This window comes from Vidua chalybeata, chromosome 8 (assembly GCF_026979565.1).
Source record: "Vidua chalybeata isolate OUT-0048 chromosome 8, bVidCha1 merged haplotype, whole genome shotgun sequence".
NCBI lineage: Eukaryota > Metazoa > Chordata > Aves > Passeriformes > Viduidae > Vidua > Vidua chalybeata.
The window spans coordinates 5,733,863-5,758,544 of record NC_071537.1 but is presented as its reverse complement, the minus strand read 5'-3'; the positions used below and the strand labels follow the sequence as shown (position 1 = coordinate 5,758,544).

At 43.3% G+C, this 24,682-nt stretch overlaps 1 protein-coding gene across 1 annotated transcript in view; it reads left to right on the top strand.

The window, feature by feature from the left end:
- Positions 1-24,682, top strand: part of GRK5 (G protein-coupled receptor kinase 5) — a 148,362-nt gene that overhangs the window by 43,495 nt on the left and 80,185 nt on the right. Inside the window, exon 2 of the mRNA XM_053949551.1 lies at positions 18,852-18,947. Within this exon, the coding sequence (XP_053805526.1) occupies positions 18,852-18,947 (96 nt within the window). The remainder of the gene's footprint in view (positions 1-18,851; positions 18,948-24,682) is intronic.

The following is a 24,682-nucleotide window of genomic DNA, read 5'->3' as shown; positions in this document are numbered from 1 at the left end:
GAAGCCGGCGGCGTAAACGGGGAGTTTGTGTTGCTTTCATCCCGTCTCATGTTCCTGCCGAGGCTGTTATTATTCACCATTTACCTTCTCAAAATATTGAGCCAATTAGAAAAGCAAATCTCTCTTTTGGTGAATGCCCAAGGGTGAAGCTGTAACGATGTGTGTTCTCCGCAAGCCCTAATTGCGGGTGTCGCAGTTGCGCCTGGGACTGCTGGGCTGAGCAAACCCAAATTCCTGTCTGAGATATTTTACACCTTGGCCAAGCCACACTGAGTGGCTGCTTTTGTCCAGCTTCATAAGCCGGGTGGCTGAGGCTGGTCAGCTCTGGGATGGGAAAAGCAGCTACAGGGAAGGAAGGGATGCTCCTGGGGAACGTCATCCCGGGCGGATGGCGAGGGAAGGTCCAGCTGCTGGATCAGGCTCTGCTGCTCACAAACTGTGAGCTGCCAGTGCATTTTTTGAGATGGGAGTTGTAATCCTGGCTGGGAGATGCAGAGAGAAGTCTCTGGGTTTTTCCCTTGTTAATTGTCAGACAGGTGGGGTGTGAGGGTTATTAATCATAATGCAGACAGGATTACTCCTGTGTGCTGTCAGATTAGGTATGGATCTAAGGTGCTGGAGTTGAAATCCTATGCTTCTCTTAGATTTCCTTTCTTGTGGTGAATTGAGTAGCATACTCTAAAAGTTTGCATGAATGAGGGTGTGTATGTCAGTTGAGAGATTTCAAGCAAAGGAAGATTTCAGTATGGAAGTCCAAGAAGCTGCTGTACTTCCTTTTTCATGCCAGGATTTCTGCCCCCGCCCCACCCCCCCCCCCCCATGATGAGAGCAGGGCTAACTTAGTGAATCCCTTTATTAAACTCATCTGATGGCTCAGGCTGCCTGCCATTACTGATGTTTCATACATGATAAGCGGTATTGCTAAGCTTTCTAAAATGAGTATAACAATCTAACTTGTGCCCAATGGGATATCCATCTTGTGTCTGACTACAAGGAATAAATTATGCTCTCACACTGATAATTGCTCATGCCTGAGTTCAAGGATTACAGTCCTGCAATGCTGATGATTAGAGCTGGTCTCCCTTTTTTGTGCACAGATGCTCCCTGTGATCCACTTCAGTGACTGCTTCAGCTTCTCCAAATTGATTGCTCTTTGCGAAAGAAGGAAGACACAATTCTGCAAAAGCTTTGCAGGCAGCTAGGACCTGATTTAAATTCTGAATATAACTTCTGATGTCTTCTAGGTAGTTAAAAGATGTATTCTTGGACATTTTTAGTGGTTCTGAAAATGGGGTGGGTCACAGAAAAACAGCATTCAAAAAGAAATACCTTCAGAAAATACAGAAGTATTCAAAAAGCCTGTAAAAGTTCATGTAAAATTGTGTCTGTTCTGAATGGAAGAAGCAGAAATAACTACGAATTTTTTCTCCCTAAAATAAATTTCCCGAGCTCCTTAACAAGACTGGTGACAAAGCAACGTACGAAGTTCTGCTCTACGCTTCACTGCCTATTTTCTCACCCTCGGCTTAAAAATAACAGCACTGTAGCACCTTCTGTTTTCTCATGACGTCTACACACACTTTATGAATAATCTTTAGGGGGAATGCTGTGCTTGATCTCTGATTGGGATTTTCCCGTCTTACCCGGTGTTGACTTAACCCTGCTTCCAAGAAGTCAAGAGTAAAACGCCCATTGATTTCGGTGCGAGCAGATTTTGACTTTTCAGAAACGCTCAGCCATATGTGTTCTCGTTTTGGAAGTATCATGTGGTTGCATTTGGCCCATGTCGTGTTTTAGTCACTCAGAAAGAACACGCAGAGTTCCAGCCTGTCCTTACCTGCCCTCACGACTGCAAGAGCTGAGGGCCTTGGGGAGGTTTGGAGGGCCAAAGGTTCTGCTGTTGTCCCGTTTTGGGGTTTTGCTTGTTTGTTTGTTTTCCTTCCCAAATTTCAAGAAAGCATTTCTATTCTAAGACAAAGGGAATACAAACATTTCTAATGTGCTGTGAAATAAATCTGAGGGAGAAAAATGTTTGAGCTCAGGCTATACGTTTTATTTGGGAATAAATGGTAACAAGAACTTTATTTTATTCCTTATGATATAATGTATTATTTTAAAAGGGGTAAAATAGTTTGGAATCAGAAGTTGAAACACTGTTTTTAATCTTACTGAGGACCTTTTAAATTTCCTACATTTAAAAATAAAATATTATCAGAAGTGACACATCTGTGAAACATTTGCTTTTGGCTGATGGGTATTTTCTGAGGCAAAAGTGTTTCACAGAAAATTTCTATCAGGCTTTAGGGTTTCTCAGTCTTTAATGTATTTACACCCATCAATATCAAAGGGAGGCTTAGGAAATGCTCTGGGTTTGTGCTATGTGCTGGGAACTGACTGAGGGCAAGATGAAGGGCTCAGAGTTGAGATGCTGTGGAGCTTTAGGTGGGATGACCCTGCAGGCAGGGATCAGAGCCCGCTGGGATAAGGGGAGTTTCAGCCCCTGTGAATCAGGAGCACAGCCCATTAAACCTGCTGTTCTCCAAGGGTAACAGCCCCTGGCAGAGGGGCTGGGTGAACAGACCTGTGTCTGCTTCAGCCACCTCTGAGTCCATCTGTGATCACAGAGCCCTTATTTTCACAAGGTGTTTACACAGCCCAACTCTTTGCCTAAAATAACGTGAGAAATCTGTGCTAGAAGAAGGACTTAAAGCTAATCCTCCCAGGGTCTGAGGTTAATGTCCTTTCCCCTGGATTGTCTTTCCTGGTGCCATCCCTATCCTCCTGTCTGCTTAGTCATCTGTAAGGTAAGCTGAGCATGGTAGGGAGAGCTCCTCTCCAGCCAAGGGTGTAAGCAAATCAAGAAGACAAATGCAATTAATCTGTGTTTTCTCTCACATTCCTCATGCTGTGTCCTGCTGTCACCATGTGTTCCCCGCTGTAGTCACTGAGGGATTTTCACTGGACATGGTACAGCTTTTGAGCACGTTTCCTGATCTAGATCTAGCTGCTGGTTAAAGGATTTACTGTCCTCCTCACATGATGATGGCATAGCAGCAAGGTTTCCCATGACTTTGTGAAAAAATGATTGCAGTCTTCGTGTCATATGGTTGTTCTGGTTTAAACACGCTGGTCTGAGCAATGTGAGTTGGAAGGGGAGTCAGCCTGTGACTTTGAAAATGTGCAAATCACCCAAAAGAAATTTGTCTTGGGCATTTTTATGGTATTTCAGTTGGAGTTCCACGAAAAGTACAAAAAATAACACTTTGCCTAAAAACAAAGTCCCAAAACAAACAAACCCATAATAAATAAATGCTTGCCAAGAGTCATAAAAATCTTAAACTGTGATTTAATATCCTGTCTTTCTTTGTCTTAGTGGAAAAGGTCATATAGATGAAAGACATCTGCTGTTGTATCTCTCTTGGATTTCAGGACAAGACCAAAGTACTATACTTGGTTGTTTTTTGGGGGGGTTTGCCTTTTTTTTTTTGCCTTTTTTTTTTTTTTTTTTTTTTTTTTGGTGTGTGTGAGCAAATTGCCATAAACTCCTTCTATTCAGTTGTCTTAATGCTGTGGTGAGTGATTTCCAATGAAAAATCCTTTGTATTTTCTTCTTCAGAGACTGATGCATGCCTGTTGCAGAGCATTCCTAGAGGCATTTCCCTGAAACAAGGGAAGGAAAGAGCAAGGAACTCCAAGCTCCTGTTCCTAGGGTTGCTTTCAAGAGTAGGAATGATTTGGAGGCGTAGCAGTCCAGTTTGGAACAGGTTAGAGATAGAAGGTGCCATCAGAGGCTGATAGTCAGCAAGAGGTGAAAAGAGGACAAAACTGGAAAATAAAATAAGTAGTTAATGCTAGAAATGTTAGAGATGGGCAGAAGACAGAAAGACAAGAAATGTCAGAGTGAAAGTGAGGGGAAACACCTGGCCTGACTTGCTCTTAATTTTTCATTATTCTTCCCATAGTCATGTTTTTATTGAATCTGTTTGAAATGCAGTCAGCCCTGGACAACAGTGCATTTATAGCCCTTGATTGTTCCTGGCAACTTTCAATGTTTTTTCAATAATACCACCCCATTTTGAAAAATGGGCCTTCCTCAGAAAGCAATTGTGTTGATGAGTGGGAAAACTGTGACCCTCTGAAGCCACAGGGGATGAAATCCTAACCCTTGCTGAAGGCAAAGGCAGCATCCCCAGTGACAGCAGCGGGTTCAGGATGTCACGGGGAGTGCTTTTGACTGCTGTACCAAGCTGGAAACTCTTCGGAGATGGGATCTGTGTTCATGTGTTGCCTCGTACAAAGAGGTCCTGAATTTGTTGGCCTCCAGGCATTGCAGAAAAGGAAATGCTAAGTTGTCCTGTGAGCAGTGGAAGTGATTAAACATCCATGCCGTTGGATCCTCGGGTGTCTGGTAAAGGGCGAGTGTCAGGCTTTTCTCAGCAGATCTTTTTGCTCTCTCCAGCTGTTTGTTCTCTCAGCAGGAGGAAGGTGATGTGCAACCCCCTGTGACCAGCCATTTGGAGTTGATGGAGGGAATCCACACCTCTGTGTGTCCTCTCTCCAGAGCTGGGTAGAATAAAACAAATTTAAGAATGTTTTTCCTGCTAGCAGCCTTAGTTTTCTTATGTCTTCTGACAATATCAACTGGAAAACTTTTCAAGAAAAATGGGTCTGGTTTTATTTTGGTTTTCTTTTTCCTAATTAAAGCTGAGCATTTAAACTGCCTGTGATAATTTCTTTTCCCAGTTGCACATGTGGAGTGTCTCAACACGACTGTAAAAGTCATGCTAATTTATGTGAGGGCAAAATTAAGCTGGAAAAGCTTTCGCTATTTTTGTTTGCAAAATGCTTTTATGTCTTTAAGTAGAGGGCACTGCTGAAAAGCCAAGGAGTGTGTTCATTTTATTATTTTTATTTATGTACTTTAAAAGCGACTCAGAAATCTTCTACTTGATAATCTGAAGCCAAGGCATCAAAGTGCAAATGGCTTTGTCATCTACTAATGTGGAAAATGTGAAACGAAATAGGTGCACCTTCTACTGGGTTCCCCTCCCCCCCCCCAATATTTGTTTTTCTGCCTCTGGAAGATAAACATTTCTTTTTTAATAATTTAGAACGTTGCCTTTTTAGGCATAAAATGCAAATAATTTATTTTTATTTTTACTATCACTGTAAGCACTCTTCAACATCTCCCACATTATACTCCCATGAAAAGCTTCCATACCAGGAAGCCTTGGAAAACAGCACTTACTCCAGAAATACTCAGCACTTACAATTTTGTGCAGAGAGCACTCCTCAGTTCAGGTCCTTATCGCTCCCTCTTACAAGGGGCTTGTTGAAGGGCTTGCTGGAATTTGTGGTCCCTGATAAAATCAGCTGGAGTTGTAGGTGCTGGACTTGAGGCTGTTGGGATCAAGAACTAGTTCTGCTCTTGAGACAAGTTTTAGGGCAATCACAGACTGCATTTCAAGAGGATTAACTATACAAAAGCATAGAAAATAACTGAAGATCCCAGTAAGACTGAAAGTCCAGCCTTTACCTTGAAAAGAAATCCCATGTTTTCATACCTGTAGAGGCACTTGTATATTTGCTGGAGACAGAGGGAGATTGTTAAATCCAGTCAGTCTTTCCATTGAAGGTGGAAAGCACAGCCAGGACAATCCTGCTTCCAGCTGCTACCCTGGCACGCCGTGTCCCCTGTTGCTGCTGGGGAGGCTGAGGGTGGCTCTGTGCTGTGCAAGGTGCAGGAATGTCCCCAGGCACGTGGAGAACATGCCCAGGAGCCCTGGCTTCCCTGCCTCCTCTTCTTTCTGCATGTTTTTCCCAGAAGCACTGTTTTCAGCTGGGGTCCTGTTTGTGTTTTCGTTTTAAAACGTATTTTGGAATGTTAACTTCAGCCAGCTGAAATTATTTCCTTTTTGCCCCCTTGCTGAGAGGGTTTATAAATATCGAGTTACACAGGAAGCAAATTCTCCTGTTATCAGATTGTTCTGTAGTCACTTGTCTTTTCCTCAAAAGCATAATGGTGAACTTTATCAGTGCTCAGTCCTTTGTTTCCTATTAAACACGAGTGATTAAGATGCTGTTTGGCTCACTGGGAAGAGTTACTGACCTGTTTTGTCTGTAAATGTATCTTCAAACTAGGAGACACCTGAAACTGGTAGGAAGTGGGTATTAATTGGGTTCAAGTTCCATGAGCACAGATTGCAGTTTCCCAGTGGGATGTGGTAAATAGCCGTCACCAAGATAATATTAATTACATTATCTCCCAGAATGGTCCCAAGAGGTGCTAAAATAGCACATGTGCCACTTGGGCTGAGATGCTTAGACACGAAGATCAGTGTTTGCTGAGCACAGTGCAGAGCATGTTGCGTCACTGGGGCTGTTGGATGAGATAAGGAGGCTGGGATTCTCTGCCTAGCTGCTTGGAGTTTTTCTCTCATGAGTTTGAAAATCAGAATATTATCTAAAGCAATAGCTGAATTTCTTTTCTCTGCCCTGACACCCAACAAGGAGCAATAATAGCAAGCCTAAAAAAGTGGGTATCATAAAACACCTGAACAGAAAGTGTTTCTTGCTGCAGAGATTGTGACTTCCTTGTAGATCTGTTCAGCTCCAGAGTGACTCCAAGTGCCACACAAGCAGTACGCAGACCTCATTTATCAGAATCACACTCCATGCAATTGACTTTATAGCCAGTCATGCCCCTGGCACTGCAGTGCTGTGCTCTGCACCACCAGCACTGTTACAGGTTGTGTGGGCTGCACCCTGACCACTGTCCTTCCCAAAGCTGCAGCTCACAGGCCTTTGCTTCAAAAGCCCTTCAATTAGTTTTGCTCAGCTGGGAGGACGTGGGCCATGGGGCCTGCAGGGACAGCTCTCTGTCTCGTGCCCATGTGAAGGTCATGCCATCCTCACACTGGAAATGCTGAGCCAGATGCCTCCCTTAGACCTTGAGGACCACATTAAGTCTCTTTAGCCTTTGAGGACCCAGCAGCCTTCCTCCCCCAGGTATTGATTAGGGGCAGCAGCATGAATCAAACAAATACACTGTTCAGTGATGTCTTGTCATTAATTTGTCAAATACACTGATCAATGATGTCTTGTCATAAACTTCTCCACTGGTAATTGAAGTTCAGCAAGCTGGATTCATGTGGGATGGAAGCCTGGCTTTGGAAATGAATGAACGCTGACCTGATAGTCAGACTCTTCTGTCTGGACTAGAAAAACGTGGAGCTGGTGGTTTGTTAGGGACATGCTGGCAGACACTTAAAGACAGTGATGCTAAAGGCACCATTATAATTAGCTCAGCCAGAGACTGAGCACATAGATTGACTTGAAAACTGGTGTGGCTGTTCTTCAGTCATCATGACCCCTGTAGAAAACAGTGCTGAAAGAATACTTAGACTTTAGTCACCTAATTCAGGGTTATGCATCCTTGTTAACAGTGTTATATATTACCACTGTTAATTAAAGGTATCAGCATGTCCCATAATGAGGGGGATTACTTGCCACGTAAGAAGTCACATTATGATTCTCAAAAACTGACTGGTAGGTTGACACTGTGTTTTTTAATATCCAGAAAGTGCTTGTTCCTTGTTTGTGAAGCTTAAATTAAACACCAGAGGGGTTCACGTGTATTCAGATGAAGGGGAAAGATGTGCCCTACAGTCTCTTTCACAACAGCTCAAAACTAACACAACCACCTTCAAACAAAGGGAAGCTTTCATCCTTGTTCTTACAGCTACACATGAAAATCTGAATTGCAATGTGATTGAGCAACTGGAAGAAAATAAGTAAGTAGACTCATTCTTCCCTGTGGAAGTTGTTTCAATAGAGAAGTATTAGGCAGCTTCAGAAAATGTCACTAACTGGGTGAAAGTGGTCCCCATGTATTTCCCAGTTTCCTTACTCGTCCCATGATGACAATTTCCACTAAGAGATGCATTGTTGAACCAGGGTTGTGCAGGACAATGAAAGAGAGACATTTTCTGGAGAGGGAAGATGTACAGATTTTTTTTTGCATTTTTTAATATATTCTGGGTTTTTTTTCCCCTGTTGCTCTCTATTTTTCCTCAAAATGAGAGGAAACAAGCACCAGCTGATTTTTGTGGTGCAATTCACACTCCTCCAATTTTTTTTTTTTTTTAATGCTTGCTTATTCAAAGCTCTAGATCTGACATTTTTATTAAATACAAGCAAACAATGTTCCTTTCCAAAGTGAGCAGGGTAATCCGTGTCCGCTCGACTGGGCCCAGAAGGTTCTGGGTTGTGCTGGAGTCAGCAGCAGTTTCCTACAGTGACTTCGTTTGACCTGCACTGCTCTGACGGGCTGGGGCTGGCAACAATCTCAGCCTCAGCCATCAAAACATTCCTTTGTAGCCAAGTGTGCCTCTGCTTTCTCTGAAATATCTGGTGTCAGTTTTAACAAGAGGGGAAACAGACGTTCGTCACCATTAAATCACTGGACAATTAAGCTGCTGATCTCTGACCTCCTGCCATTATTGGCTTTCAGAGCCAGGGTAAAGACCCCACAGATATCTGTTCTCTGTCATTCCCTGCGAGCTGTCCTGGTATTTTATTTACTCAGAGGCTTAGCTCTTGCCCACCACCAGCCAAATGTATATGCTTTGTAATAAAAATTGCTAAGAAGCTGTCCCAGGCAGTGGCATTCATCTCTGAGTGACGATAACAGCAAGCAAAGGGAACAGCTGGCTGTCAGGAAAGCATGTGAGTGGGAATCATACATTTATTTAGATTTATGTACATATTAGAAGTGCCCTTCCCTGGCTGCAGCTGCTTTTGGTGCTTTGGGCTACCTTGGACATCCAGACCAGAGGCAGGGGCTTTCCACCAGGAGGTGTGGGTGGTGTGGGATTGCTGCATGGTGCTGTTTATTCTTCTTGCTTAATCTCCTAGGCTATGACAGTACTTAGCTTTTGCTCTCTCCTGGAGTCCCTGGTGGTAGGATCTTTGCTGCCACACTGCTCTCGGGGGGGCTGATGGCCCAAATCAAGACCTTGTTTTAGTTCTGGCCCCAGGGCTGCAGTGAGAGCCAGTGGAAGTGCAGGACTGTGTGAGCCATGAGGAAATAGTTAATCCATCCCTGGCACAGAGCTCTGTTTTGTGTTTATTAAGACAGCCGGGTGGGTGGGTGGGAGAGGCAGCCGAGCTGGGCCAGCTGCTTGCATCATCTGACGCTTACACCATGCAACCTTCAAGCCTCATTTTTCAGTCACTGCTTTTGAAGCACTTCATTAGCTAATCAGAGGAACCCTCTGACCCTCTGCCTTTGCTCTGCAAGTTTCCTTGCTTTTTGTCTTCTACCTCCTAATTTTTATATTTTCTTTTTTTTTTTTTTTTTTTTTTTTTTTTTTTTTTTTAGTTCTGCTTTTTGTGTTGAGTCCTTCAACTGGTAGCTATAGTAACACCCATGAATGAGTGACTGTAGTACACTTCTGCAGCCCACTCCCCTCAGGAAAGCTGTGCCAGGCTGTCACACACCTGCAATGCCTTGGCACCCCCTCTTGCAGGGGTTTCTCCAGACAACAGGGACAGTTTTAGCTTGGGAGCCAGCTCCATCCTGCTCGCTATTTGCAGCTGCAGCCCACAGTATATTGTGGCAGAAGGAATGAGTCACTGGCAGAGCAATCTGTTGCATCAGATAATCACAGATTACCTCCATTAACCCAAATCCCTTCTGTAACCTTTTGCAACAATGATCCCAAAAGCTGACGCATACAATACTGTTACCATCAGGTCTTGGGCTGTCAATGGTTTTTAAAGAAGATGTTTTCTGTGGTTTCAGGGGTGATGTAGCAGCACCATCCACAGAAAGCAGCTGTTGCTGGACAAGATGATGGGGCCAAGGCCAGGCTTTGTAGCTAAGTGATGGGGAAGTCTCCCCTAAAGCTGGCCAAATCCTTTTGATCAGTCCTGTGCACCCTCTTACAGCTTTCCCTGGCATCCACACAGAATCTCCTTCCTCCAATCAATGCTTGTGCCCACATCTCTTCCCCTCTGCCAGTCAGCCACTGCAACTGGCAAATGCCTGTTGTAACCAGGCATTTCAGGGGGGTTTCACCCCTCTGCACATTGCCCCTGTGGTGTGTTTGAAGGCTCCTCATATATCTAAGGTTTAATTTATGTTTTATGAACGTGTCTGAGAAATTAGTGTGTTCCTTGACCACGGAGAGCAGGATGATGGTAGTTACCTGCTTTTGTGGTGAAGAAAAATGTGTCTGATCCTGATCCCAAATAGAACACGACCTAGTGTGAGACATGTTGTGATGCTGCACTTTTCTTCCTGGCTGACTCTGGAAGCAAAAGGTGTCAATGGAAGGGAAATTCTCCTAAAAAATTCTGGCAGTATAGCCCATACACATGTACCAAAGAGATTCTCAGCTTAATTTTCACCATTTTTAACATGGATTTCTGGGTTCTTGTCAGAACATCTCAAAGCTTTACCAATTCTACCAATTTGCTGGAACTATTAAATCAGCCAGGCCTAACAAAACAAGCTATTGTTTTAGTCTCAAGCTATTAATTTTTCATGATCTTTACAAAAATTCTTTTCTTTAGTCTTGTTGGTAAGTTTATTTAGGTAGGGTAAAAAACCAGAATAGAATATAATTCTCAGAGCTTGGCTGTAGAGTGCTGATAGGAACACTTGAATTCTCACCTCCCCTCCAGCTGGATCTCCTCCCCACAGTTCAGAAATACTCCTTATAAGACTCAAATGTCAGGAGCACAGGGGCTAAGTTATTTTTTTAGATACTGCAGAACTATTTGCAGGAGAAAAAGCCCACACAGCTCTTTGACAAGGGACAGACAGAACCCACATGGTTTCCTGCTCAGGGCTGGGTTTTTGCATGTTCTCCCTCTGGAACTGGCATCATATTTTTCAGGAGAGCTGAGCCCCATGTATTTGCCTGTACCAGGGCCAGGTTTCCTTGCACTCCTCCTGCCTGTCTCGTGTTGCACATTGTTCTGTTGTGTTGCTAAACATCAGAACTGCACATTATGGATCAGCAAATCAGCAGAGCTTTTTAGGTTTCTAGTCACTTATCTCAGTGTCTAACTAGGATGCAGGAGTCCCTGTGAGGTATTTTGGGTTTAGGGGCCAGCCCTGAGAACATTTGGGCTGTTTGAGGAGCACAGCTGTATCCAGGAGCACTAAACATCCTCCTGGGCAGTCTCTGTGGGCAATGCATGGACTGTGTGTGGGTGATGAGACTCATAGAATGTCATAGAATCACAGAAATATCATAGAAAACTCATAGAATATTCACAGACTCATAGAATATCCTGCATTACAAGGCACCCACAAAGATCATCATCCTGACCATGCACAGGACCACCCCAAGTTGCATTTGCAGGTTTGGGTTTGGAGGTATCAGTTGGTAGCTTACATTCATGTTGCTAAACAGGGTAATAAATATATAGAACAGGTCATAAGTTTAAAAGCCATTGCTTAAAGAGGAGTTCCTTCCTGGAAAGATGTTATCAAGCCCTATTCAAGCAGGATTTCTGGAGCAGGGATTTGCATTCTTCCTTTGGAAGAATGGGAAGCGGGTCTCTTACAGTCAGTGTAACTCACAGCTGTGCAAATTAACTCAAGGGAATTGGTAAGAAATTATAATTTAGGGAATTTAGAGTCACTCAAACATTCAGCTATGGGGAGACCATGTTCCTTGTTTAATTCTTGTGTACTTCAGAGCATGTGACAGTTGAGAACATTTCTGACAAAAGAATCTTTCTTTCAGAGAATGAAGTTTTGTCAAAAATTAAAGGGTTTGCAGGAAAGTGTCTGCTTAAAAGAAAAGATTATTTGCTTTTTCTACCTTCTTATTGACAATATAGAAACATCATCTTAACAAAGTAAAGAATGTCAATTTACCATACCCATTTTGTTCCAGTGATATCTTAGCACTCTATTTGATATCTTCTATGATAATGTTTTGACGTTAGAGAACTGAGATGACTCAAATGTTATCACAGTGAAATGGTTTAATGTCTTTACATCAGGATTTTGTAGAACTTCGAAATACGGTCTCAGCTGCAGTTTGGAGGTAAGGTCCACTGAGAGATTTAATATTTTCAGCAGGGTGATAACCTTGAATCTCAACAACTCTGTTCAAAAGCTTGGTCTCCCATAGTAATCATTGATGTGGAGGTGTTACAGTTTTTTTTTTTCTGTTATCCACACTATTGATGAAGAAAACCTCTCAACAGTCCCCAGAAAGTCTCCCAGATATGTTGAATCAGCCAGTACATGGTAGTGCATTCTAAACCCAACAAAAACGCCTGGGTTTGTGCCAGTAGCCTTGTTTACTTTGAGGTCATGAATAGGAAATTGAAATTTTGGGTTCTTCTCAATTTTACTGTTTTAGATTATAGATGGCTTAATTTTTGTAGGATTTACTGTTTGTTTGTTTTTTAATAGATTGTAAATCTTCCATGGACTTTGTATCTTTTGGATTATCTTTGTATGTTCCTGGCATAAAAGCCAACAATCTCTTTTTGCTCATTTATCAGCTGCAGATAAACACAATGCAGTTAAATACAAGGTATAAAAGAGAGACACAGTAATAGACAAACTATAGGTGTTTATGTTGGGTGAAATTAGACTGCATCCAGGGAAATTTGTGACCAAGCAACTCTCTGTTAGCATAGCAGCAAAATGTAAACCCAGTATATGTGAGCTGACCCACAAAACCCAAAGAAAACTTGTTCAAATAATCTCAAACTTGCATTAAAAATATCCAGTGGAGGATGTAGGCAGAGTTGTGTGGAGAATGCCACAAACTGGGATTCTTAAGCCTACTTAAGACTTAGAGAAGAAATTAAAGGCTTGATTTTTAAGTTTAGTTAAGTCCTTTCAATGTGCTCTGACCAGGCATGAAGTTAGCTTGTGCAAAGACTCCTTTATATTCCTAGGGTAGTAACAAAATGGCCTTGACATATGATGGTTAAGCCCTGGGGATCAGTCTTCAAAGACTAATCCCTTAGCTTTCTCTGTCCCTTCAGGGCAGTGGATGTTACTAAAGCATATTATTATTATTAACATAAAAAATGTGTGGTTAAAGTCATGTTTCAGCCTCTTATCAGTATTTGCATTATTGCCTGATTTCTTCTTTAAATCATAGGAAGATATTCCTGCAGTAAGTGTTTATCAACACTGACTCCCATAAGCCAAGGTTAATAGTACTTTAGATGCCAGTTGTATACAAAATATTTTGCCCTCAGATTGCAAAGCCAGCCTGACTCTGCTTGTGCTCTTGCTTGTGAAATTCCCATCAATGTGGTTCTGGAGGCTTGCACATGAAGCACATCTGCTCTTCATTCCCAAAAAGCAGTGAGGTGTTCTACACAGTGGTTCTCAAGCTTAGGTATTTGTAGCAGCATTATGAGCAAATGTGCTGTGGCAGCCGGGGAGATGGGCACAAAACCCTTATCATGGTCTGTGACTCTCCCGAGCTGAGCTCCTCAAAAAAGGCTGCGGGAGATAAAAACAGATTAGCACCGATAAGAGGAGCTGTGTAACATGACTCTCTTCTGAGGGCTTGCAGTGGATTTTTTATTGTATCTGATAAAAGAGAGCCTCTAGAGACCAGTTTGCAGAGGCACTGCACCCCATGGTGGACACCCACCTGCTCTTGGAAATCCAGCTCTCATACTCATCGCATTTTCCTTGGCTGGCAGGAGGGGATTCATGAAGAGGTTCCTGAAGTGCTTGTTTTAAGCACAAGTTAAATCAGGAGTATCATCCAAGATCTTTTCGGAATAAAACAGGGTTCCTGGGGTTTTTTTCTGCTTTCCCAGAGGAGAGAGGCAGGATGGAGGGCAGAGAGCAAGCAGTCTTTCATTCTTTAAAAACAAGCCAGTTTTATTTGCTAGTATGGCTGAGTGTGGGTGGAACTAATAGGAAAGAAGAATAGTGAACCTGGGAGAACTTCCACATGAAACAGGTCTAATAAGGGTGAAACTGTTTGCCTTAGAGGCTGAATGTATTAGACATGAAAAATTCCTGGGGGAAAATGATGGGCTGGTAAGTTTTATTAATGCTGTCTCATTAGGACAAGGCGCTCTAGGAAAACAAGATTAAAATTAGTATTCTTTTCCTTCACAAATACACAGTTAATCTTTGATATTCACACCCACATGAGACATGAGGGCATTCAACAGTGCAGGGCGTTTACCAGGATCATAAGAACAGACTAATTCTAAGTAGCACAAATGCTAAAAAAAGAAAAAGAAATTGTTTGGAAGCCATATACCTTCATGTTTTGTTAGCCATATCTAATTAACAGAATATGGAACAAATTTAATGTTTTTCAAATACTTCAGAAACAGCTTTCCAAGATGTTCCTCTGAAGCTGCCTGAAGTTCATCCTGTACTGGCCAGACCTTACTCTAATATGACAATTCCATATATAACACATAGCTTCAAACACTTCCATGGGACAGAGGATAGAAAGGATGGCAAGAGGAGGAAGAGAAGAAACATGAATACCTTGTGAGTGGAAGTAGGACACTAACCATGATTTTTCTGACTTTTAATATTTTTGGAGTTTGTTTCACTGCTCTCACTGTGTAATCAAGGCCTTGCATTCTGAGGCTACAGAGCTCTCTAATGTTGTTGGGAAGACCTTGGGTGACAACCCAGGTACTGTTGTGAAGTGGAAGATAGAAGCTGTAGTCATCCTCCAGTGATCTGGGGATTAACTAGATTGCAGTTAATACAGTTGTATGAAATATTTGAAATATTTGGATTAGCCAAACCTGGCAGCATGGGATGTGCTGCTATCTTATCAACCTGGGCAAGAACAGAGCAGCAGTAGGAAGCCAGATTATCCATCCTTAAAATCCACCTTGCCTGGTGGTATGAGGCACAAATGGAATATGCTACAGGCGTGATGCTGGAATAAATTCATCCAACAATATGTTTTACTCTGTGTTGTAAATAATCTTCAATCACCTGAGCAGGAGCATGGCTTGATGCTGTCTTTAGCAGAATTAAGAGTCTCAAAGCCTTGGCTTCTTCAGCTTCATCTTCATCTCTGATTTCTCATTTCATTTCATTTTGGACAAGCCACTTAATAGCTCACTGGCTTAATAATATGCAGGTGTTTTCCTGTCTCCTCTTGGTGTTAGGAGAATAAGTATATACTGAATAATGGAGGGGGAAAAAGGTAGGATAAGGGTAACTCCTGCTGGCAGATGTTTTACATGTGTGCCTCTGGTTATGTCTCTCTCCTCACAGGCAGAGATCAGAGCTAGATTTGCCATGCAGCATCACAAGATGATGTGAAAAATGCCATGTATTTTTCAGTAGGTAAGATGTAGAGCAAATGCTTTTGTTTCCTGCAGGACTGGTTGACATGTTAGAGAATTAGCTTCAACCCTCAGTTTGCAAATGCTGAGGTGTTGAGTGCAGGCAAGGAAGCGGGGCTGAGCTTTCCTTCTGTTGCTGGCAGCTCACCTTTTGTTGTCATCAGCAAAGCAAAATTTTAAAGCAGTCAGACCCTCCAACACTGCATGATGGAACTTACATTTAAAACATGGCACATCTGTCAAGTCCTGCCCTGAGAACTGCCTTGAAGAATGCAAATCCTCCTGTATGGAATAGAGGGTGCAAAGGCAGCAATCAAGGCAATGTGTGAAAAGCTTCCCTCTGCAACCTGCACCATGACCTATTCAGAGAAACCTCCCCTTTTAGCTTTTAGCTCTGCTAGACAATTTACTGTGTCTCAGCTGTCTCACTGCATTATGTCCTTCAAACCCCCCCAGAATTAACGTTTGGAGCCAGCAAACACTGCTGGCTCCACAAGAAAAGCTGGGAGCGGAAAGGTCAGGTCGATTAAAGCACTTGATCAGAATCTTTAACATAAAGACGTCACAAGCAAAGCAGGAACGCTGCTTCACGCTCAGCTAAGAGCAAATGATTCATCAGGCAAGGCTGCTTATTTTTGGAGGATAGCCACAAAAGAGAAGGGAACATGCTGGCTGTATCGATCACGGTTTTAACGGGGGACCGCGGAGCCCTTTCCTAGTTTTGATGGAAATTTAATGTCAGGAATACATCATCCAATGTAAATACATCAATACATATTTTACATTGAATGGACTTTAAAGATGTTCTGGCCCAGCTTCGCAGAATCATATCACCTCTGCACAAATCTCAGAGCTGTCATTTAAAGCAAAGGGCTATTCTGCAATATTCTGTGTTGCTTGATGCTGCTAAAGATGGAGCCTTTTTGAGAGGACTTCTGTAAAGGTGGCTGGAGAAGCAGGTGTGCTCTGGAATCTCTAGTGCTTGTGCCTGCAGGGCAGACCTTCAGGAGGTGAAGATGTACCAGCCCAAAAGATGGTTTCATCTGGCTGACCCCCCTGCCTCCTGTGTCCAGCAGAGTTTGGAAATACTGTTGGAGCAGGCACTGCTGCCCAGGCAGCTGCACATCCCTTGAGCAGAGAGCTCCTGCTTGCCCCAAGCAGCATCTCTGTCTGACCCTTGGGCAGAGGTGCTGCAGAAATGAGTGGCACATGAGGTTTAGTTTGGTATCAGGAAGAGGTTTTTCACACAGAGGGTGGCTGAGCACTGGAACAGGCTCCCCAGGGAAGGGGTCACAGGAGCAAACCTGTCTGAGTTCAAAAAACATTTGGACAGCACTCTCAGGCACAGGTGTGTTTCTTAAGGTGTCCTCTGCAGGGCCAGGAGCTGGACTCAGTAATCTTGATGGGTCCTTTCCAACTCAGTATATTGTAGGATTCTGTGATTCTAAGATAAATGAGTGTGAGGAAATACACACAGGGAAGAAAAATTCCGGGAAGAAAAATTCCAGGAAGAATGGTTCAGAGAAGAAAATGCAGCCATAGAGAATGACTGGAAGAGAGAAAGAAGCAGGAATTCCTGGTGAAGGATCATTTTCCCAGAGGAGTATATGAAGGGAGGGTGCAGGGAGAGAAGTGTAAGTACAGTGTGATGAGGCATAAGGGGCAGGAGCACAGAGGAATATGCCCCTGGAAGAGAAGGAAAAGAGGAGCAAGTGAAGGTGGCAGCCTGGCATGCAGGAGCTGCTGTGCAGGATTGCAGGAATGGCTTTTGGGGACATGAAAACCAATGAAGACCCTTCGGGTTGCTGAATCCAACCCCTTGTGGCCACTGGCAGCCAGAGCAGAGCCATCTGGGAGCAGATGTGCTCCAGAAGTTGGTGAACAGATGATCACAGTGCTCACCCCAGCCCACAAAATGCTTAACAGCACTTTGTAGTTCACCTAAGGCCCTCAGCATGCAAGACCAAGAGAGCAAGACAAGCTCTCTGATGCTGTGGGCAGAGGGATGGGGAAGGAAATGACTTCAGCAGCAGTGGTTGGGATGCACTGAAGGGGGGGTTTGAAGCAGAATTCATGAGAGACCCAAGGGGTATGTCTGTGTTGCAGATACTGTGTGGTGGGGAGGCAGTCACAGCTCTGTGCTTTGCTGCAGTCTGATTCCTGGAAAGGATAGCAGGGCTGTGCTCCTGAAAGTCCAAACAAGCTGGTTCCTGCATGGCCAGTGCAGATATCTCAGCTCTACATTGCATACTGTAGAAATACAATCAGTTCCTATCAATAATAAATTTAAAATAATTCAAGGCAGACTCTGTGATGGCAAAACCATTGGCCATCAAAAGCAAAGATTCAAAAGAAGCTCTCCTATGCCAAAGGTGACATTGTGTGATCAGAAATGCCTCACAGAGTGCAATACTTGTAATTTTTTTCCCAAGGCTCCTGTTTTCTCTCTGGTGGTCTGCTACCTTTTGAGTCAGTGCTCTCCTAATTTAGCCTGTAATGTCATGCAGGACCCAAGGCACTCTCAATCTGTAGTTGTGACTCTACCAACCCCTCTACAGAATTAACTCAGCTCTCAATTAGTCATTCAGCATGCCAGTGCATATAAAATAGACTCAAGTGAATCAGGTTTTGTGTGCAGGGACTGAATTGCAGTAAATACAGGGACTTGGAGAATCCCAGTCTGCATCTGGGCTCTCATGTCCAGAGGGATACTCCTCCTCCTTGGCCGCACAGCCTCTCCAAGCAGAACAGAAAGAAGAGCCAATAAGTGATTTTTTTCCTCATGAAGCTATTAATTTTCTCCTTCAGTTCTCCTGTGGAAGCAGCAGTGACCAGAGTGTGTAACAGCAGCAGTAGTGCCATGATGGCAGGATATGTAATGTGAGGGGCGAGGGGATGGGGGGAACTGAATTTGGATCTTCAGTTTTCAGCGCTTTTTTTGGGATAGAATCAGGGCTTGTCCCCAAACCAGAAGGGGGAGGGGATATGAATCAGGGCTTGTCGCAAAACCAGAAGGGGGATATCTGCATTGAAAAGGTGTGAACTGTAATTTTACAAGATTGTTTGACTTGTGTGAAGTGACTCTTGGTTGGGGAAGAGGTGATGCTGGAGGTAGCACTGTCATCTCAGCTGGACCTGGTGGGCAGCAAGCCTGGACTCCCAACTGTTAGCGAGCTGATCTTCTGCCAGATGCCACCTCCTTGGTCTGTTTTAAGTTCAAACAAGTTGAGATTTGATCAGTATCATAGAATCATAGAATGGTTTGGCTTAGAAGGGACCTTGAAGGTCATCTAGTTGCAACCCCCTGCCATGGGCAGGGATATCTTTTGCTAGACCAGATTGCTCAGAGCCCCATTCAACCATTCCTTGAACACTTCCAGGCACCTGCTTGTACATCAACCCACAGTGTCTCAGCTTTAATTATTAATGGTATCCATAAGAATTGTGACTGGGCAGGTAAACTCTAGGTGGAACTATGCCCCCAAAGTAATCTAATCCTGGTATTTCTCTCTCTGCAGGGGGTGGAGGGAAACGCAAAGGCAAAAGCAAAAAGTGGAAGGAAATCCTGAAATTCCCTCATATAAGCCAATGTGAAGATCTCCGAAGAACAATAGGTAAGAGCTTTTCCCTTCTTTGGAAGAACAGCATAAAGAAAACATTCTATCAGAACTGGCTCATTAGAATGGTATTAAAGGTACTCATCATTACAGGGAATCAGTTTACAGGTGGGCATGCAATGCCCGTTCCTCCCGTGGTGCTGCCATGCAAACTCAGCATTTTCTGTTCCTAAAAGGGGTTGTGGACCAGGCAGAAGAGACTGGAATGCTGCACTTGCAGGGCAGGACATGGGGCTGGCAGCATCCAGGCCCTTTGTTTTCCATACACAGGTTCCAGGACCCAAAGGGGTTTCACAGCTGGACAATACCATGTGGGACAGGGGCTTTCAGTCTGTCCCTAGCAGTGTGGCTGCAAAAACACATTCAGAAAGAAATCCCCTCATCACATCCTGCATTCCCTTCTAGTAAGTATCTCCTTATCTGGGAGGAAATGAGCCTTGGAAGTTAATATTAATTATAGTGTGGATATGATGTTTGAAGCAGCAGTCACAGGCAGGTTTGCTCAGCAGCACCATCCCCTATTCACAGCCACAACTCAGCTTTATGGAGGCTTTTTACAGGACATGTAAAAAAACTTCTTTTAACTTAATTTGTTTTATTCATGTGGGCCAAAAGCTGCAGATTTGGCAGGGAGCTTGCAGTGTCCATTTTCATAGCACTGCATTTCTCCTGCTCATACATGCCAAATTTCAGCATTCTTTTGACTGCTGCCTTGGCAGACACGGCTAGTAGCTATCTCCTTCTGCATTCTCCCCTGGAAAGCCCAGGATTAATGGTCTCACCACAAGAGGTTAACTTCAGCATTTGAGGCTTCTTTTCTTCCCTACACATAAAATCCAGCCACTGGCAAGAAATGAATGAAGGGCAAGAATCTGTAACAACTGAGATAAGGGGCAGCATAATTTGTCTAACTTGGGTAAACTCCTGGGGTTTGAGTGACAGTGCCCTGGCACTATTTACATTAGAAATCCACAGCATGTTTATGCAGAGAAAATATGTGGAATGTTTTGAAAACCCTTTTCATGGTATCCTTCAGTAAAATTTTCTTCCTTTGCCTTCTGTTGTAGCTAAAAGGAGGTAAAGAAAAGAGGGGAGGCAGGAGAATAGAGTGTAGGTTTTCCCCAGCTGACAAACATACAAAGCCTGACCAATTTCTGAAGGTACAGAACCTGCTGGAAGCAAGTCTAACTTAGTAGATTGTAATTTGTAAAGGGAATTCTCCCCATTGTTCTGCCAGCCTTGGATTCCAAAGGGGAAAATGGCTCCAGATAAAATGTTCTCTCTTTACAAAGGTGTACTACCCTAAAACGAGGAGTCTTTTAAAAATTAAGTCTGCCAATTATTTCTGTTTCTGAAATGCTATTTCTGGCATTTTTTTGTGTGTGTCAGCTTCACCCTAATGTAATTTGTTTTGCATTTTTTTGGTGAATAATTTGGTGATGTAACCAGGCAAGAGCCGTTGTGGGATCTCTGGGTGGATTTGGTTTCAGCCATTACAGTGATTACCAGTAAACTGGCACAGTGGGAAATAAGGTCCAAATCCTCATTCTGTAACTCTGATTTTTGTTGAGTTGAGCTGGATGTGATTACACAAGGAATAAGGCACCGCTCAGCCTGAATAATGTCATCTGTCCTTGCTGGCTCTGCCATTTTCAGTGAATCTCTGAAGTTGAAACATCCCAGATAAGCAGTTGTCTGAACTTCTCTTGGCTCATACAGGGTGTCTGACACATCTTGGGTGGGTGGGTCTATAGCATTAAGTCCTTTTCATGTGTGTGCTCAGGCTGGATCCATTGCAGATCCCTTGTCCAGGGCTCTGTGCTCCCTGGAGCCCAGGAACAAGTACTGGTTACTGCAGTCTGCCCTTAAATGGCTTCTTTTCCTGCTTCTGCTGAGGAAGAACAATTTCCCTGGCTTTAACCCTTCTTCATTTGTTATTTTCTGCAAGTCCTTTAAAAGGATCTCAGGATTTCAGACTAGTGTCTGGACAGGTACAGGGAATGTGCTGAAACATCTTTCCTGCCCCTTCAGCTGCTCTGGGACATGCAGGGGATTCAGTGTCTTGGGGTGTCTGCACATCAGCCCCTACCCTAACAATTTCTTTAGTTCAGAAATAGAGAGCCCATAAAGGCTTTTTCCTCCAAGGCCAGGCTGGATGGGGCTTTTAGTGGAAGGTCGTTTAGGGGGATTGGAACTTTCCAACCTTCCAACCCAAACCATGGTTCTAAACCTTATACAAGGAAAAGCCTACAGCCTAGTTCAATTTGTTTAGAGATCAAGACGAATACAGGCAGGTTCTGCTCATCACAGACCTCTTTGCTGCCTGTCCTCCTCCCAGCATTTTCCATCAGACAGAGTTTTGCCACTTAGGTTAAAAAAAAAATCACAGTGAGTCTTGGAGGGTTGGATGAGCTGGAGCACTAGGCTGTTGAGGTTTTGTTGTGTTCCTCTCTTCTGGATGCTTCCCAAGAGCCTCCAGGGAAAGGCTGGAGGCTGGAATGGGATGGACTTTTTGATTTAGAGCAGTCATGGACTGCACAGCTTAGTTTAATGTAGCCATAAGCAATAGGTGGAAAATGCTGCTGTTGAAATTGTACAGCCTACATGTGTGTGTAGATGCCCACATTTTGGTGTAAAAACGTGTGTGCTTTTGCACCCCGCTAAGATGTACTGAAAAGAGTCTGTGTCTTAAAAAAAAATAGTGTAGTGTGAAAAGAAATCTGTGAAAAACAGGAAGGCTGAAATAAACCAAGGGTCTGCGACCTGTGTTGACACAATTATGAGTCAGTTCATACCTTTTGGTTACCTCTGTGTTTACAGGAGACTCTGTGTTTGACTATCCATCATCTGGTGTCTCACTGAAAGACTTGCTTAGTAAAGCCCTTTTTTTCCCCTCCTTCTTGTGCACAGAAATAAAAATCAAAACACCCGAGAGAAACACTGCTTTTTGATAAATAAACAAACACTGGAAACGTCTTTATTAAAAGTGCCATTTAGGCAAGGAGCTATTTTTTTGGACTGGACTTTAAAGCAACTTCTTTTCTCCTTTCTTTTTTGTCCAAAGTACGCAACACCTTTTGCAGGGAAATTCAGTGGCCTTCATTGTGTGCTAATTAAATAAGCAAGGGAAGCAGGGATGCTGCACTTTACTGGGCTCTGAGAGAGGCTTGTATACTATGAATGGCTAATGCATGTTTCCATTTGCAGCCCTCTTCCTGGCTGTATTTAATTGTATTAAAACAGCCAGCCCTTTCCAGGTTGGAAGATTTCCATATTGGCACCAGAGGCCCAGTCAATCGATAAAAACTGATTTTTGAGGCATAGCTGCCATGACTCATGTGACGGATGCTGCTGTATATGGGGTTCTGCTATCTTTAAAACTCACAGATGACAGCTTAGCAAAAGAGAGATGTTTCAAGGGAAGAGGAAAAATACCAACAAACAGCTTTAAAAGTTCCTGCATTTGACATGGCATGAAGAGATGCCACAAGTTAGAGATATCCACCAGTTTAAAGGCCATCAGTAAACAAAAATATAAGAAAAAGTTGCAATTTGAAAGGCCAGAGTCTTTTTGATGATAAAAGATTCTGGATGTCTGTAAATATTTCTGAATGACGCAAAAGGTTCTGTTGGTTAAAAGTGTGGAATTTTTATTTATTTTGCTCAGACCCATTCTGTGCTTTTTTCTTGCATAAAAAAACTGCCTGGGTGAAAGAGTTGATTATTCTGATCTTTGGCAAATTTTCATTCACAACTGTCCAAATGCTATATAATAAATCAAGACTTTTTTACCCCATAGATTGAACCTTGTGGGGAAACTGCCACAGAATGTGTCTGTGTTTGCTGCATTATTGCATGAAACTTTTAACTCCTTTGGTAAAGCAGTTTCTGGTTGTGCATGATGCTCAGGTAGAAGAGAACGCTGTGGATTTCTCTTGTTAAATATTTTTATTCAGTGAAATTTCACAGTCAGAAAGATCAGCCCCATTAATACTAATTTGGCCATTCTTGGTCTTAAAAAAAAAATCCTTTCTTTGCCATTTAACCTCTACATGGCATTTGCCTCCCATTTACGCAGGGTAAAAGTAGCTTGAGCTTCCAATTTTGGCACATTCTTTTCCATGTTGTTAAAAATACACTTCTGTGTGAGAAACACTTTGTAGAGCTGGTGAACAGAGTAAGTGGGACAAAATCGAAGCCACAGAGTTCATTCACATGCTCACTTTTTACAAAAGCTGGCTCTTTTCTCCCCCCATCACTCTCTTGGGTATTCTACTTTTTCAGACATGATCAAGACCTTCACCTACACGATTTTTTTTTTCCCAGTCACTTTGCAGCTTATCTGCCTGGAGGCACAATTGGCAGTGCAGGCTCTGCAATGAGATTCAGATGCTTTGAGTATTTGTGGAGCTTCCTAGAAATGCTTTGCAGCCTGCACTGAGCTCCTCCCTGTGGCAGAAAGCCTCCTGCTGTACCCCTGGTGTCTCATTCAGAGGTAGCTTGGATCCCCCTCTCTGCTGCACGGTGCTGGCACATCTTTCATGAATTCCCACCAGCCATGCTCGGGTTTCTTGACTCCAGAGGTTTTCCAGCAGTGCAGAGAGAAACTCATGGGTGAGGGGTGTTGCAAAAGCAAAGTGTGAGCTTCCAGGCTTGCTCGGGAGGGAAGCTGTCCCTGAGAGACTGAGTGACAGCATGGCCTGTCAGTGTTCCTTGTGGGGTAATGTGTGGCACCCTGCCCCTCTTCACTGGGAAGGGCATCACCCCTGGGTTGTATCCCTCAGGGGATGGAGATGTAGGCAAGGAAATGCACTCCATGTGCAGATCCCAGAGCCTGAGGCCACGTGGGGGTGTCACATATAAAGCTCAGGCACTGGAACGGGGAAAGAGAAGGCATCAAAGCTCGGTCTGATCAAAAACACAAAGAAGCGGCCAATTTTCTCTCCACCAAATTCTTCACCTCCGATGTTTACAGTGATTAAAAAGCATGGTTGGGAAATGTAATCCTGAAGCCAATAAATAGATCAAAGGAAGGAATTGCAGCTTGCCTTCCACTGTAAATAACCAAGCTCAGCTGGTTATAACTTCTGTGATTGTCCTGTAGTATTGGTCTGAATCCTACACCTAAGGCTGGTCTCGTGTTTTTGGCTAAAACTAGAGTTTAATTTTTGAGAAATATTTTTTTGATAGAAAGTGTTAGTTTTCCTTGGAAAAAACCCTTACATTTTTATTGGAAATAGTTTTTCAACAAGCAGTCAGGATTCCACGGCATGAAATAACTGCGAGGGGAACCGTCTCCTCTTTTCTTTCCAAATGTGTAGGAATCAGGGTAGCTGTGTTGGGAGGATGCTGGTGGGGAGTGTGTGTGTACAGCCAGAGCTGAGTACCCAGCAGAGAGCTCTACACCACTTCTGGAAGGAACTGACTTTTCTGGAAACCTGAGGAATTAGAGCTACTGGAGTAGAAAATGCTGTCTAGTAAAAATATTTAAATGAATAAATAAGACAACATACTGTATTGTTGTTATGCTCTTAATTGAAATATATTTCTAGAGAAATTCATATCATTTAAGGCCCAAGCTGGTAAACATGTAGACTCAAAAAGAAGTTTTTAACCACACAGGGTGTCCCTTTAAATTCAGTTGATGCCAGGCTGGGGGGTTTTAGCAATCAGAATTGTGCCCTGTATGAAAAGCAGTTTTCCCACACTGGTGCCATTAGATACCTGCAACA